Source organism: Natrix helvetica, assembly GCF_964273705.1.
Source record: "Natrix helvetica genome assembly, chromosome: 7".
In the NCBI taxonomy this organism is placed as follows: domain Eukaryota; kingdom Metazoa; phylum Chordata; class Lepidosauria; order Squamata; family Natricidae; genus Natrix; species Natrix helvetica.
Window position 1 is genome coordinate 55036425 of NC_138558.1, and position 17138 is coordinate 55053562.

The 17138-nt window shown below is 42.6% G+C and overlaps 1 protein-coding gene across 4 annotated transcripts in view; it reads left to right on the forward strand.

Moving 5' to 3' along the window:
* The window catches only part of GABRB1 (gamma-aminobutyric acid type A receptor subunit beta1), a 130274-nt gene that overhangs the window by 59082 nt on the left and 54054 nt on the right, over positions 1–17138 (forward strand). For all 4 annotated transcript variants that reach the window (XM_081958896.1, XM_081958897.1, XM_081958899.1 and 1 more), the window contains 2 exons: positions 3966–4186; positions 13407–13489. In XM_081958896.1, the coding sequence (XP_081815022.1) occupies positions 3966–4186; positions 13407–13489 (304 nt within the window). The remainder of the gene's footprint in view (positions 1–3965; positions 4187–13406; positions 13490–17138) is intronic.

Below are 17138 nucleotides of genomic sequence, written 5' to 3' on the forward strand. Positions count from 1 at the left end.
ACAGATTCTTGGCAAATGCCATGCAAGGTGTGAATCCTATTCAGTGTTTCCCAACATTGGTAGGTGGCATTGAAAAACCTAATGTTTGTCTCGAGTCAGATATACTTTTTCAAAAATCTGAAAGTTCAAAAATCCAGTTTACTTTCCACTAGAATTTTACTTCCAAGTTAGCTGTACAGGAAGCAAGATTGAGGAAGAGACACAACACCCATAGGAGTGAGAAATAATTTTTTTAACACAAGGACAGTTGGGTGACTTTGAACCAATCATTTTTCTCAGTCTTAGGAAGGAGGTAATGGCAAACCATTTCTGAAAAACTTTAACAAGAAAACTATTGTTTCTTGTCCTGCCTACAGATGCTTTGGTAAATAAGTTGGTTCATTCTTCCTTATGCTAGCCCTTCAGGTATTGGAAAATGGCTATCATGTCATCCCTGATAATTTCCTGTCTGATGTTGATGAATATAAATCACCGGGATCTGATGGATTATATCCCAGAGTTCTGAAAGCCACCCCCAGTCTCATGGGAGGCAAAATGGGAGGTGCCCCACCGGCAGAGCATCCAGGTGGAAGGTGAGTGAAGGGTGCAGTGGTGGGAGAGGCTGGCCAGCTCTCAAGGAAGGAGGCAGAGATGAGGTCCGGGGCTCACTTCCCTGCCTCCTTCCTCCGAGAGCTGCGGGCGGCAGGGAAAGCGAGGCTTCTTTGCCAGCTGGCAAAACAAAATTTTTCGCCAACTGGAAGGATGTGTGTGTGAGAGAGAGGGGGGGGAGAGAGCAAGAAAGAAAGAGTAAGAGAGAAGGAAAGGATGGAAGAAAGGAAAAGAGAGAGAGAGAGAGAAAAGAGAGAGTCAAGGATAGAAAGAGAAAGAAAGAAAAAGAGAAAGAAGAAAAGAGAAAGAAAGAAAAAGAAAGAAAAGAAGGAAAGAAAGAAAGTGGGAAAGAGAGACACAAGAAAGGAGGGAAGGAAGAAAGAAAAAAAAGCAAAGAAAGAAAAAAAGAGAACTTATGATCACAATTGAGCCCAAAATTTTGGTTGCTAAGCAAGAGTGTTGTTGAATGAGTTTCACTACATGACCGCCAAGCCATGCCTGCAAAATAGGCCACACCTATAGAATAGGTTCTAAAATTTTTTGAAAACCACCACTGATTGGAAGGGTACCCTTTGTCTGAAGCTACATGAGTGAAAAGTTGGAATGTAAAAGCCAAAGGTTAGTGAAACAATTCCATGATAAATTTCCCTATAAGCCAAAGCCCACCCCCCCAGGGAGAGAGGTGGTTAGTTATGCTCATGTTAACCCCCACATTATTCTCTTTTCAGGATATGCTTTTCTTCTGAGGGGAGGCCGCCTGTCAGGCCTGCAACCATGTTTTCTTTTGGGTCTTTGGCTTTCCATACTTTCCATTATTCTGCTATGCATTTTCTGTTGTGGAAAAATGGGAGGGGGGATTGTAAGGAGTTACATACTATGTAATCACAACAAAATTCTTTCTAGAAAGCCAAGGTCATCCTTTGTCTCTGCACCTCTGCACCTGACTGGAATTGGATGGGTGGAACTGCCAGCATGGCAGTGCGAGATTGGACCATGTGATGGACTTGTGGGTGTCGGGGCAAGATCTTGAATTTTCAACTGGGTGGGAAAAACCGGGAAACTTTCAGATTTGGGTTTTCCCAGATGTGCCAACATGGCTCTCTTAATAAATTGTAAGGTGACCAACCGTCCTCCTTTAGGGAGGACAGTCCTTCTTTTGTAAGTTCTGTCCTCCCTCGAAAAGTGTCCTCCTACATGTCCTCCTTTTCGATATTTGAAGGCTAATCTGTTGCGCGTTCGACAAGTGAGAAATCGAGATTGAATGTTGATACTCTGGCTGCAGCATTTGCCGTAAAATTCAATATGAAGGATATTTCTTGTTCAGATATTTCCAATATATTGTTAGAAGATGATACATTGACAAAAAATATTAATTCAATGGAAAAGTACTCATTCAAATAATAATTAACAGGCATGTAAGCATAATTACAATATAAAATGTTGCAAATGTTTTTATTATGCATATATCATATTTTAGTGTATTGTTGCAATGAATAAAATATTTCTTTTATTTACAATATATTTTTTCCAATTTATTTGTCCTCCTTTTCATTGTAAAAAAGTTGGTCACCTTATAAATTGGAACTTTGGGCAATACTTTGTCTTGGACTCTGATTTACTTCTGGATGCTATTTGAAACCCTGACAGTAGGGCTTCATAGAACCAGTCAACCTCATCCTCTTCAGCACCAGTGGTTGAGGCATACTTGGACTACTGTGATGTTGAATGGTTTGCCTTGGATTCAAACTGAGATCATTCTGTCATTTTGGAGATTGTATCCTAGTATTGCTTTTCCTACTCTTTTATTGACTATGAAGGCTACTCCATTTCTTCTAAGGGATTCTTGCCCACAGTAATATACCTGATGGTCATCTGAATTAAATTCATCCCTTCCTGTCCATTTTAGTTCGCTGATTCCTAAGATGTTGATGTTCAGTCTTGTCATCTCTTGTTTGACCATGTCCAGCTTGCCTTGATTAATGAATCTTATATTCCAGGCTTCTATGGAGAATATAGATCTTTATGATATTGGACTTTCCTTTCACCATGAGATACATCCAAAGCTGAGTGTCCTTTTGGCTTTGACCCAGTCACTTCATTCTTTCTGGCGCTACTATTACTAGCCCTCTACTCTTCCCCAATAGCATATTGAACACCTTTTGACCTGAGGGGCTCAAGGTGCACAATTTGCAGACATAATTTTCTAGAGCAGGGGTGTCAAACTTGCATCGTCGTGATGTATCGGGACTTTTTCCCCCTTCGCTCAACTGAGCTTGAGCATGGGCATTGTGTGACAAATCCGGTCCGCAGGCCACGAGTTTGACAGCCCTGTTCTAGGGCATCTATCTACTATGTGATATCTAAAAGTCAATGCCAACTAGGTAGCACATAATCAAAACTATCTACTGCTGAGATTCAGAGGGATACAAATTAATACTGTGAAAACCTTTGAAAAGCGGGACTTCAGAGTGAAGTTGGGAGTGAAATTGCCCTCTTCAAAACATTGAAATGCACACTGATGAAACAGGTGTGACTGAAGAATAATGAAATAGCCTTTATCTTTTAAAAAAACACTTCCATGTGAGATCACATCATATGATATTTTTTGAAAAGAATTCCAACTTGATGTGAAAAGCTGCCATATAAATGGTATCTTTTAGGGCATTTCAAAATACTAAGTGTTGCCACAAGGAAACATTTTGTACATGTATGTTTTCTGTATGACATCCACAATGCAACCCAAACACATAAGAAATGTATGTGCTTGGTATATTTATCTACTTTAACCCTTAGGATTCAACAGGACTTGAACAAAATCAGTTTTCTATGGGCTGAGTTATAATTTTTAGGTTTATCTTAAGATGAAGCATGAGATCAAGCCAATTTTCAAATCAGTGCGCACCACGGCCTTTAATGTTCACAAAATAAGTACAATAGGAAAATGGGTAAATACTAGTTTACAACAAATCAAAGGAAATGATACATTTCCCCCTTGAATTAAGATTAATAATAAGTAATGAACATGTCTGGATCAATAGCTTTATCAAAATGGAGATGTTTAAGGGATTGCATTTGCCATTAACTTGGTCTTCACTTCCTAATTTTGAAAGGTCAGCACAGTGTAGTAAAGTGTGGGGACATTGAGGACAGCTGTGTTTAAGTCAGCTCTCAATATGGAAACTCACTGGGTGAATTGAATCCATTATTTTGTCTCAATCCAACCTCCATCAAAAGGGAGAGAGTACAATGAATATTATCTTCAGTTCAGCTGCTGGAAGAAAATCAGGATAAAATTTTTGATGCTATATAGCCATTATAAAATCAAATCTTAATAATAGCTATAATACTAATTGCTATTTTTTTTCTTTTTTTCCTAGGACTATACACTAACTATGTATTTCCAGCAAACCTGGAAGGATAAAAGATTATCCTACTCTGGCATACCTTTGAATCTAACTTTAGATAACAGAGTGGCTGATTATCTCTGGGTTCCAGATACATACTTTCTGAATGACAAGAAATCCTTTGTTCATGGAGTTACTGTGAAAAATCGAATGATTCGGCTACATCCAGATGGAACAGTTCTTTATGGTTTGCGGTATGTTACATTTCGTTGTATTTTGAAACTGCTTTTGGAATTGATTTTTTTTATAAGGCCTGGCATTTTCAGACACACACACACACACACACACACACACACACACACACACACACACAAATACCCTACCTATTTTCTTTCCATCCTGTTCAAGATTTTATCCAGACATGCTATCTTGCCTAATGTATAGGTAGTCCTCAATTTACAACCATGATTGGGACCAGAGTTTGTGTTAAGCAAGTCATTCCATGACTGAATACAATGTTATTTTTACCACATTTGTGAAGCCAACCACATGAATGTTTAGTGAATCATATGGTTGTTACCAGAACCCTTCTTCCCCAATTGATTTTGCTTTGTCAGAAGATGACTGGAGGGGTTACAAATTACAATTATATGACTACAAAACACTATCATAGCTATCATAAATGGAAACCGGTTGCCAACTGCCTGAATTGCACTTACATGACCATGGGGTTTATGCAGTGGTGGGATTCAAATAATTTAACAACCAGTTCTCTGTCCTAATGACCAGCTGGGTAGGCATGGCATGTAGACTGGGTGAGCATGGCCAACTCAATATCACTCACATCAAAGGGTGCCTCATCTCGCCCAGCCTCTCCTTGTCTCGCCTGGCCATGCCTCGCCCCTCCCTGCCACTCCTTGTCACACCCAGCTGTTCACCTCACCAGAGCAAGTAGTTTTCAAATAAAAAGAATGCTCACCTTGTGCAAATAAATAACAAACATCTTGACTTCAGTTTCGATGCATCTTACAAAGTATTACTGCTCATTCTAGTCTCTTTTCCTACTAACAGGTCCATTTCAGATTGTAATTTGCTACAACCTCTCTTTTCTTTTACGTCATTCTATGGGAAATTATTCTGAAATGTTATCTGTGATGTTTGCAACTTTACAAGTTTATTTTCTCCAACCATGTTTTTGCTTATAAAGTAATAAAGACAGGATAAACAGCTAAGAAAATAAATAAATCATTTGTGAGAATGATGTATGTTTTTAAGGAGAAAGGGTGTTGACTGCCTTGTCATATGCCATACACTACTGCATTTATTTCATTTTTATCCACTTTATTTTTCTTTACTTTTGGTTTATCCTACAATGATGGCATAGCCTGTGAAATTCATATTTGTCTCACATGCCAAAGTTATGTGGGAAAACATCAGGTAAACATATCCATGTAACTGACAGGCAATGACAGCAGAAATCACTAAGTAGCTACCGTGTTTCCCCGAAAATACGACCTGTCCGGAAACTAACGCCTTGCTACATTTTTTGCATGGGCAAAAATATAAGCCCCCCCCCCCAAAAAATAAACCCCCGGGACAACCCCCCTCTGCTCACTGACCTAGCGGTATTTCTAAGGTGCCAAGCCACAGGAGCCGGGGGGTGGAAAGGCGCTCACATTGTTTGGCGCCTTCGGGATACCGCTAGGTTGGGGAGTGGCATTCTGCCTGGCTGGAGGGGGGAGTTGCCAGGAGGCTGCTCCCTTGCAAGTGGGCTCCCGAAGAGCTGGGCACAGCCTCAGGGGCGAAGCAGCCATGAGCAGCCATGACCACGCTCACGAGCAGCCACCCAGCAAACCCCCTCTCCAGCCGGGCAGAGCGCCATTCACTGACCTAGGGGGTATCCCTAAGGCGCCAAGCCACGTGGTGCTCTGCCCGCCCCCCAGCTCCCATGGCTTGGCACATTAGGGATTCCCCCTTAGATCAGTGCATGGAACTCTGCCCTGCTGGAGAGGAGGGTTGCGCAAGCGCCTGTTCTGCCCCCAACAAGCATGCCTCCCAGCCTCACCGTGCCCTGGCCCAACTCTCCCTGCAGGTCCATAACTTCTTCTCTGGCTTCCAAACTCCAAAACTCGGCTGCCCAGTCTTCCAGCAGCAGCCGCTCTAGGAGTGCTCTCTATGGTTGTGGGCCAGCTGCCAGAGAGTCTTCTGGACAGAGAGTCTTCCAGCAGCCAACCCACAACCATAGACCACACTCCTAGAGCGGCCGCTGCTGGAAGACTCGGCAGCCAAAAGTTGTACAGCCTGGTGTCCAGCTGTAGCCTTTCCTGGCCTTCCTCCTTAGCCCAAAAGAGAAATGATGGGAGGGAGCCTTTGAGCCAAGGTGTTAATTACCATCTTTAAAGCGCTCCATGGCACAGGACCTAGTTACTTGCGGGATCGCATCCTACCACATACTTCCCTGCGACCAATTCGCTCTCACAGGGAGGGACTCCTCCCGGTGCCGTCCACTAAGCAATGCCAACGGGCAGCGCCTAGGAGTAGAGCCTTCTCTGTGATGGGCCCAACCCTCTGGAATGACCTCCCCCCCGATATCAGAACCACCACCGACTTCCGCTCCTTCCGACAAAAACTGAAGACTCACCTGTTCCGTTTAGCCGGCCTGGCCCATTCATAGTCTTATCTTACCTCCTGGCAGATATTGTTAATTGGGTATTTTTTAGGGGTTATTTTTAAAATTGTTTTAATTGCTTTACTTTAGGTACAGTTTTTTTACAGCCTCCTCTTTTAAGTACTTAGTATTTAACTATGTTTGTATGTATTTTTATGTATTTATGTGTTTTAATCTGACTGTACACCGCCCCGAGTCCCTTTTGGGAGAGGGGGCGGTATAAAAGTTTGAAGTAAAGTAAAGGGCCGGAAGGGGAGCCGGGCCAGGAAGTCACATCCCCCAACAGAGCCCCCTGAATGCACCTTGCAAAGTCGTCTTTTGGACCAATCTATTGCAGTTTGGACCCACAGCAGTGTCCTCTGTTACTTGCTTGTCCTCCTGAGCTGCTGCCAACATGATCAGCCTGGCAGCAAGCCAGAGAGCCATGGTGGCTGAGGTCTAGCTAGAAACCAGTGGCTGTAGATTGAAGCCTCCTTAGGGGCCTGGGGGGCTTTGGGCCAGACCCACCTCACGGAATCATTTGGGTTGGGGAAAAGGAAGAGGTGGGAGTGTTAGGCATCTACATCCCCATTATCTACGCCAACCCATGACCACTTACCTATCAACTATCAAATTCAAGGAATTTTCCAAAGGTTACAAATATTGTAATTAAATTGTCAGCAGGATCAGCAGGAAAGTCAAAGTAAAAATCAAATCCATTTGCTACCATTTATTTTGAAATAAATGCACAAAATTTCCTTCTTCTTGGCTCTGCTCTTCTGCCCTTTCCAGCTGCAGGGAGAGGCTCCCCAAGCAGGCTCCCAAGAGGCAGTTCTCCCCCCCACAAGTTCTGCCCCACCCAAACATGATGAGCCATGTTTCCTGCTTCCATTCCCACTCCAAATATTACTTCCTGGGACAACGATGCCTCCATAGTGCAAAAAATTCTCTTTCTAGCTTCCTTTCAGGAGCACCGATGCCAAATTTCTTTCCATTCCATTTCCTTGTCAGGATCCCCTGCGCAGCAGACGGTGGCAGTGCGGAGCCCAGAGTGTACGCACTGTACTGTGCCCTGAACGTGGGATCTGTCTCCCACTTCCAGCTCCTTCCTCTGGGCTGCACCTCCTCCTTCCCATCAACACTGGCAACTGCGCCCGCAGCTCTGATAGCTGTCCCTCAAGCAAGAGGCCGAGAACCAGAGCAGGGAGGCCGGTGTCTGGCGGCAATCCTTTGGCCGCGCCCAAGGAGGCAGCGATGGCAGAGGAGATACTGAGCTGTCACCGACCTAGAAATCTCTCCATGTGGGCCTGAAGGGTGGAGACAAGGCGGGGCTGGGGGGGGCTGGAGGGTTGTGAGAAAAGCCGCGCTAAGAGCCAGGCCTGATTTCTTGGTTCGGAGGAGTCCGGAAAGCTGAGGCTCTCTGTAAGCCGGGGGTTGCTCTTGGCGGGCAGCCGAGGGACGCGGAGGGAGGCCCGCGATAGTACCGACGCCTCAATTACCACCTGGGGCTGAGACAAGGGTTCGCTTAGTGGTGTCTCGGTTCCTAAGACCATCGAAAATATGTGTTTTCCAATGGTCTTAAGCGATCCCTGTGAAAGGATCATTCAACCGCCAAAGGTTGAGAACCACTGCTCTAGTTGAATGTGAAACCTGGAAAGACTTTGCTTTAATAGCAGGTAATTGATAAACCCCAAACTCCACGGAAACTTTAAGAAGGAGCTGAAGGGGGGGAACGATTTAAAATTGAAGAAGAATACCACCACCACCACCCTGCTTCTCTGCTACAATTTGTATTCTGTCCTCCTCTGGAGTTAAAGATTACATTCAAGAGTTAAGATATTTGACTGGGAAAAAACAACAACTAAGAAGCGGAGGCACCTACTAGAAAGAAGAACTATCACCAGGCAGAGACGAAATTGGGAGTTGACAAAGTTGGTAATCAGAGTGCAACAACAAAGATCAGGAGGCTTGCTTTCAACATGATCTCAAGATGATTTAAAACTAAAGAAGAAATCCCCTCCCCTACTCCTTTGCTACAATTTGTATTTTGTGTCTTTGTGGAGTTAAAGGTTACATTTACATTTCTACCAGAAAGAAAGAAGCAAAGAAAACAAAAGAGATAATTTTGAAGATGAGGACTTTGGAACTTTGAATCGGGCACAGGCGGTTTGACTACTTTCTTTTACAATGAAATCTTTTTCCTTTTTTGTTTGAAGGGGAAAATTCGAAATGGACTGGAGTTGGTGGATAAAAATGTGGGAGTTTGAAGAGTAAAGAATTGGGATACGATTTGAAGAAGAAAAATAGCAAATTAAAAATCGGGCATTATGGAGGGGTGGGATCTTAAAGAAATATGTGAAATGTTGAAAAATATGCATGAATCATTTGGGCTGAGAAAGGATGATAGCTTGGATATTATGGAAAGAAGTGGAAATGAAAGCCAAAATTTAAAAAAAGCAAGAAGGAGGGAAATAATAGTCAGATAAAGGATCTCATTGGATTTAATAGGGGTACAAAGAAAAGGGAAGAGCGTGCCCCAATAAAAAAACAAAAGAAAGGAAGAGAAGAGAAAAGAATGGAGCAGACAGGCAGCACAATGAAAAAAGAAAAGAGTTCATTACAGGGGGAAAATATAATAAGAAAAGAAAAAGGGAAAATAGGCTGAGGAGGCAAAAGGAAATCCTGAAGAGGTACGATGAAAGGTACAGCAAAAAGTTGCAAAAAAGATTGGGAAGAAAAGATATATAAACAGCAGAAAGAGAAAGGAGAAGTTCAGAGATTGGGATTTAAGATTCTTTAAAAATAAATGGAAGGGAATATACCTAATAATATATTGTTAAAATTACAAGATGAGAGAAAAATATTTTGTGCTTAATTATGTATAAGTATGTAACAGTATTATGAGGATAGTGGGAAATTTGAATCCATCTTGCACTGCATCAAAAAAAGAGGTTTTTACGAGGGGAGAGAGAAAAAACAAATGGAATTCGTATAAAGGTACAGTGTTTCCCCGAAAATGCGACCTGTCCTGAAACGAATGCCTTGCCACATTTTTTGCGTGAGCAAAAAATATAAGCCCACCTCTGAAAATAAGCCCCCTGGACACACACACCCCTCCAGCCAGGCAGAGCACTGCTCACCGACCTAGCGGTATCCCCAAGGCACCAAGCCGCAGGAGCCGGGGGAAAGGCGCTCACATGGCTTGGTACCTTCGGGATACCGCTAGGTTGGGGAGTGGCATTCTGCCTGGCTGGAGGGGGGAGTTGCCGGGAGGCTGCTCCCTTGCGAGCGGGCTCCCAAAGAGCCGGGCATAGCCTCAGGGGCGAAGCAGCAATGAAGTGACCACGCTCACGAGCAGCTGCCAGGCAATTCCCCTCTCCAGCCAGGCAGAGAGCCATTCACTGACCTAGGGGGTATCCTGCGGCTTGGCACATTTTGGGACTAGGTATGTGCTTTTTACTGTCTCAGGAAGCCTAGGTCAGAACACACAGGCTGTGGGGCTGGGCAGTTGGCAAACCAATGGCCCTCTATCCCACATCGGAAGCAGGCTCCAGCAGAGCACCTCAGGCTCTGCCCCTCCCTTGCATGCCAGTTGCCATTTCTCCTGACTCTAGGAGGGATGACTCTCATATGCAGCATGTTGCTGATACTCCAACAGGTCTAACTCCACTATGGTCACCAGCTGATATTATAGTCGGAGGTCATCCAGGAACCCCCAGGGTAGGCTGTTTTGGTACAGTTCCTTGTTTAATTTGCCTTGGAAGTGATAGACCAGTATGCACTCCGGCCACTCACTTAGCTTTCCAGCCAGGCTGCGAAACTCCCGAATGTACTCAGCCACTGATTGGTTTCCCTGCCTTATGGAGCAGATTTCAGATTCTGTCCAATGGGACAGAAATGGAAGGCATCAACATAAATGTTGATGCCTTCATAGAGGAGCTTAAGCTAGATTCAGGGACCCATCCCAAATGTACTCAGCCACCGGTTGGTTTCCCTGCCTTATGGAGCAGATTCCAGATTCTGCCCAATGGGCTTGAGTGGGATCCCTGAATCTAGCATGAAGCTCCTCTATGAAGGCATCAACATTTCTCAACTCCAGAGTCCATTTGTAATGGAAAAACACTACCCACTCTGTGGCCTCTCTTTCAAGGTTCGAAGTAATAACTTTTACACAAGCAATCTCATCAGGATAGGTTGCCCTGTGTCTCTCCAAATAATTCCACACCTCGGCCAGGAAATAGGTGAGCTTCTCAGGCCATCCATCAAATGTAGCCTATGGGGGGGGAAGAGTGTTCCCATCCATCTCAGACCAGCACGTAGCCCAGTGGCTAACCCACCACTGGTGGGGCTGCTTGAGCCTGAGCTGCTGCTGCAGAAACCCCTGAGGCTCGCTCCATGGCCACTGGACAGGATAAGCACCCCCCCTTGGGGACCTACAGCTTCTTGCCCCATGCTCCTTAATCCTACCAGTTGGGGTGAAGAAGGGGATGGGGTAGCCAATGCCTGGCCAGTCCCAAGCCCTGCTCCTAGGGCCAACAGCTTCATCGATTCCGCTCCATGCACCTCCACTCTGACTAAATTCTCTCGCAGTTGCTCTATTAAATTAAAATTAAAAACACACCATCTTTTCTCGACCTACCTAATGACAGTACTTTCCTCGTTTTTCTCTTTATTTTCTGTATATTCCATTTATTTAGACAATGGCAGAAGTTCTGTATAGTGCTCCTGTAATTAATATATCTGTCACTCTAAAAGTAAATAATTGCATTTTTATATTAAACTATACCTTTGTATTATTATTTTATATCATTATAGTTCCATACTCCAGTATTACTAATATAACTATTGTTCTAGCTGGGAGAACTCGAGTGGACAAATGGAGGCGAGCCAGGACTTAACAATTGCTAACAGTTTATTGCTAACAGGTTGCCAAACGCGGCACTTCACATTTCGCGCGTCTCAGCTAACTGGCAACTGCTGAGCCCTGTTTTACAGCCCTTTATATATGCTGGCTGTCAAACAGTCAACCAATCAGCATTGAGCACAGCGCCCCCTAGCGAAACGGACCAGAGGGAAAACTATAATACATAACAACTATTTTTTGCTACTAGTCAGTTTATAATTTCTGTTTTCTTTTTGTTTTGTATTCATCTTGTGGCAACTGAGTATTCTCAGACTTTGCTCCTAAGTTGTAGAATTTACTCATTGTCTGTCTGTCTGTCTGTCTGTATTTCTTTCTTTCTTTCTTTCCTTCTTTCTTTCAGGAGATCCTTTAAAATCCATTCATTTTCAGCAGTTTAAAAGAATTTTGATATGAATCTTTTTCAATGTTAAGTTTTGTTTCAGCAGACTGAAATGATATCATTTTCAATGTAAATTCTGAGCTGTTCAGGGAAAGTGATAGAAAAATAAATTTATTATTAATATTGGTATTATTCAGTGTCACAAAATGCAGCACAAGTACCCTGTTTTTTCATACTCTTCCTTTATTGATTCACTTGATAAAACTTCCATAAATGGCTACTGTGCTAATTTGGACTTAATAAAGCACAAATCAAAATGTTACAGAGGAAAAGGAATAAATGTGTTTAGCTCCCACCTATAACTGAATGTAGTACATACATAAAATAAAAATAACATTCATACTACATTATATTCAGCTAACAAATTATAATGTAAAATATGGGGCCTCTACATTCGTAAGTTCATAATATAATAGTGATCAACATATATGCATTTAAATTAATTGGGCATGTGTGAGTCTGTAAATTTCCGTGTCTGTGTGTATATATATGTATGGATGCTTAATTAGCTTTATAATGATCCAAAGGGGAAAGAAAGGATATGTAGCATTTCTTTAGGAGATTTGACTTCAAGTGTAATTGGAGGGTCAATTCCAGAGAACCAGAGGCAAGGGAGAAAAAAACTCTCAACGACGATTATTCTAGTATATTAGAGAATTGGTTGATGCTAGCACAGTAATTGGATCTACTGCACAAACGTATGAGCCAGTAGAAAGACTTTCAAAAACTGGGGATGCCCTTGGGCAAAGCATGATGCACCAACATCAGAGATTTACGTGATATCTTCCATAAATGCCTGGTTATAATACGAACAGCATCATTTTGGTCATAGATTGGAGGGTAAAATGGGGTCTTGGATAACCTGGAAAATGACTGTTACAATAGTCTAAACATGACACAACACAGTATGAACTAATTGGTTTGCCCCCTGGGTTATAAGAAACCAAAAGATCCTGTGTAGATTAATAAAAATTCCAACTGAGACCAAAATTTCTGTTGTTAAGCAAATCATTGTAATTGTTAAGTGAAATATGAGGTCATTAAATGAAGCCGGCTTTCCCCATTGACTGCTTATTGGAAGCTGGCTGAGAAGATTGCAAATGGTGATCACTTGAATCTGGGACCCTGCAACCATTATAAATATATGCCATTTGCTAAACTCCCAAATTTGATCACGTGACCTTAGGGATGCTGCAACAGTTGTAAGTGAAGGGACCATTTGTAAGTCATTTTTTTTTCAGTGCTGTTGTAACTTTGAATGGATGATTACCTGTTTATGACCAAGACTACTTGTTTAAGACCAATTTTTAATATGAAAGAAAGGATTTCAAGACAGTTTACCATTGATTTGAGTATTTGGATTCCTCATAAACAAGGAGATCCACAAATGTCACTTTCAATTCTGAACAAAAATATGGAATTTAAATGCAAAATATCTGACCAATTTTTCACCTAATGTTTGACATAAAGATCCTTCTGAACTGTACTTTCTCTTTCTTTCTTCCTTAACCTTGCTTTTTTTAGGATTACTACCACAGCTGCCTGTATGATGGATTTACGCAGATATCCCTTGGATGAACAAAACTGCACACTGGAAATTGAAAGCTGTAAGTCTTACTGTTCCCCACTGATATATAAAATTACAATGTTTCTTGGAAACATATCACACTGTGAAGAATCATAGCATAGACTATGTTTCCAGCATTTTAAAAAATCCTGTCAACATTTCTGGCATTTTTTCATCTTAGAAGAAGTCATTTGCAGACTCCCTTGCATCATTTGAGGCCTTGTTTAAATGTTATGGTCAGGTTCTTAGTTGATGATTTTGCCAACTATTTATTTCTTTAAATCTTGGAAATATCGTATTTGTAAGGATTGCCTCTCCTTCCAGCTTAAGAAAGTGAAGACTCTTGAAATGAAGTATTTCAAAAGGAAGCTTTTATTAAGCTGAAGTGAAAACATTCAGTTTAAAGCAATGTCTGAATCCCCTTAGGCAAGGCAAGTAGAATTAAAGCAGTAGAGACCCCTCCCATTAGTCAGAATGCAGATTTTAGCCAATACACAAGTGTGAAGGTGGTTCCTTTACCAGCTGCCATGAGAACCGGATACAACCATACATTCCCATAGTTATCTTCCATTAAACATTAAAGTGAACCATCCCACATAGCCATCATAAACATTCCCCAAAAGGTGAGGAGATCTCAAGGCACTTCGGTGCCAGGAAACCAGTTGTAAAATATCAGTTGTCACAGGCACTGCTAATAAATTGACTCCAAGGCCCCCTTCCTCCCAATTGAATGGCAGTATCACTTTTAGGGATCTGACATGCTGCCTTCCTTAGAAAAGGGAGAGATTCACCTGTGAAAAGATAGCAACAAAAATTCCATCATAGTATTTTAACAAGGTTTATCAGGGTATTGGGAGTGAAATTTTTTCAGTAAGGTAGGGCCCCTAACATGGTGTTTAGCAACCCATTCATTTTGGGATGAGGGTAGATGCTTCCAAGCAATTAAGTATTGGCATTTCCTCCTGTGTATCCTAGAGTCAAGGATTTCCTTTATTTCAAAGTGTTGTTCACCTTCTATCATGATGGGAATAGGTGGTATAGCTGCAGGTGGTCTGAGTGATGAGATTACCTCTCATTTGAGTAAACTAATGTGAAATACTAGGTAGACTTGCCCATCCATTCCATAAGTCAGGGGATAGTGGGTTCTTCTGTGAGTAGTTCAGGCATGGGGCTGAAATCCTGGCTTGTTGCTACTCTAAAAGGGGTAAAACCAGTACTTGAGTGTACAGAGCTATTGAATGCTACTTCCGCTAAAGGTAAAAGTTCAGTCCAGTTATCCTGTTGAAAATTAATAAAACATCTTAGTTAGTCTATTCACAATTTCCGTTAGTACATGCGTGATGTGATGAGCTCAACCCAAGTGGTGCCAATTAAGCTTAAAAAGGCCTCTAAAATTTGGAGGTGAATTGGGCCCCTTTGTCAGAGATGATTCTCTGTGGGTTCCATGAAGACAATAAATGTGTATCAGGAATAATTTGGCTAGACTTTTGGCAGTAGAGATCGTTTGGCGAGGTATAAAATGTGCCTGTTTTGAAAACAGGTCTGTTATGACACAAATGACAGTATTCCCCGCACTTTCTGGCAGTTCTACAATGAAGTCCATAGCAATCTCTCTCCAGGGTGCTGAAGGTTCAGCTACATTCTGTAAGAGTCCTGGGGTTTTCCCTTGACATCTTTTAGCTGCCACATGAATAGGACAGCTAACTATATAGCTCTCTATGTCCTTTTTTAGTGATGGACACCAAAATTGCCTTTTAATTAGGTGTAAAGTTTTCACAAAACCAAAGTGTCCAGATAATTTGGAGTTGTGGCACCTTGCCATTAAGCACAATCTTTGGCTAGCTGGAACATACAACTACCCCCCCACCCCCACCCAAGCTAAGTTATCTTTCATCAGACAGCTGGATTTGTGGCTCAAAAACCATTCATCAGTGGCCAAAGCTTGTTTAAAAGTTTGGGTAGTGTCATTGTCCATCAATGTTTCTTGTTTTTCCTGGGATCTAGTGATTACTTTAGTGACTAGTTGATTGTTTTGTACTATGGGTTTGATTATGTCTGGCTTCATACTATTGTATTGCAGTTTTCTGGATAGTGCATCTGCCAGAAAGTTTTTTCCCCTGGGGAGATACCTGAGCATAAACTCAAGCTGTTTAAAGTACTGCGCCCATCATACTTGTTTTGGGATGAGTTTCCTTGGGGTTATGAGGGCTTCTAAATTTTTATGATCCATCCAGAGTTCAAAAGGGACCTTACTCCACTCTAGGAAATGCCTCCAGGTTAAAAGTGCCCACCGAACTGCATAAGCTTCTTTCTTTCAAATGGCCCACCTCCGCTCAGTCTCGTTCAAATTTTTGGATGTGTAAGCGCATAGTTGTAATTGGTCTTGCTCATTTTTCTGAAGCAGGACCGCTCCTATTGCCACATTGCTGGCATCTACTTGTATGATGAATGATTTGTCTGTGTCTGGGTGCTTTAGAATTGGCTCTGCTGAAAACAGCCGTTTAAGTTTTTCAAATGCAGCTTGGGATTCCATTGTCCAGTTCAAAGGCTGCTTCGGTTTTGGGTTACCCTCCTTCTTCGTTTTTAAAGCTTAGCGATGGGGAGGGCAATCTGGGTGAAAGCAGGGATAAACTGGTGGTAAAAGTTGGTGAATCCCAGGAAACTTTGTAACTTTACACATGCGGGGTGGTTCTCAATCAAGTACCACCTGCACTTTTAAAGGGTCCATTTCTATGCCCAAGTGTAAAATGCAGTACCCTACATAATCAATTTTTTTTGGTGGAATTCACTTTTAGAGAGTTTAGCATAAAGTCTGGCAGAGCGGAGTTTGTTTAGAACAGCTGGACTAGTTTTACATATTCTGCTTTGGTCTCGGTATATAACAAAATATCATCTAAATAAACCAAAACCCCTTATACAAATGCTCATGTAGCACTTGGCTTATTAATTACATAAGCACTGCAGGGGCCCTTGTAGCCAAATGGGAGCACTTTGAATTGGTACCACCCAAGGGGGATGTTAAATGCCATCTTCCACTCATTCCCCCCCAATTCCAATCCCACCTGCAATGCTCCAACAGGATCTTGCCCCACCTTCTGATACAGAATTAATCTCGACAATAGCAGAAGGGATGAGTGAGGGGCAAGCTGCAAGGTGGATAGCGGAGCTCCACGACAAGGTGGCTCCTGAGTTAAAAGATGCAACCAAGTTTCTTCTCTCGGGGGGGGGGGGGCAATAAAATGCTATTGCTGTGGTCAACCGGGGCACAAAGCATCAAAGTGCCTGGCTCCAGCCCCAATCTCACATGTGTGTGCACCAACCGCCAGCATGAGAAGGCCCTGGAAGCCACCAGAAAAGAGTCATTTGGGCCAACAACCTAAGAAAGCTGATCCCCAACCTAAGGGGATGAAAAATCCAAATGATGGGGAAACCGCTTCCACCTTGGAGGAGGAGAATAGCATAGACGACCCAATGGTGAGTGCACCCATCCGTCCCTTCTCTATCAAAGCCAAGCTCCAAGTACCCAAAACAGGGGTGGAAGGGGAAGTTGAGGCAGTTGTGGACACCGGCTGCACCTGATGCTTAATCAGCATGTCGATTGTAGGGCAACTAGGCATACGCACAAGACTTCTAGCCCATCCCATTCGGTTTGAGCAGACAGATGGAATGCTAATTGGGGGAACCCCAGC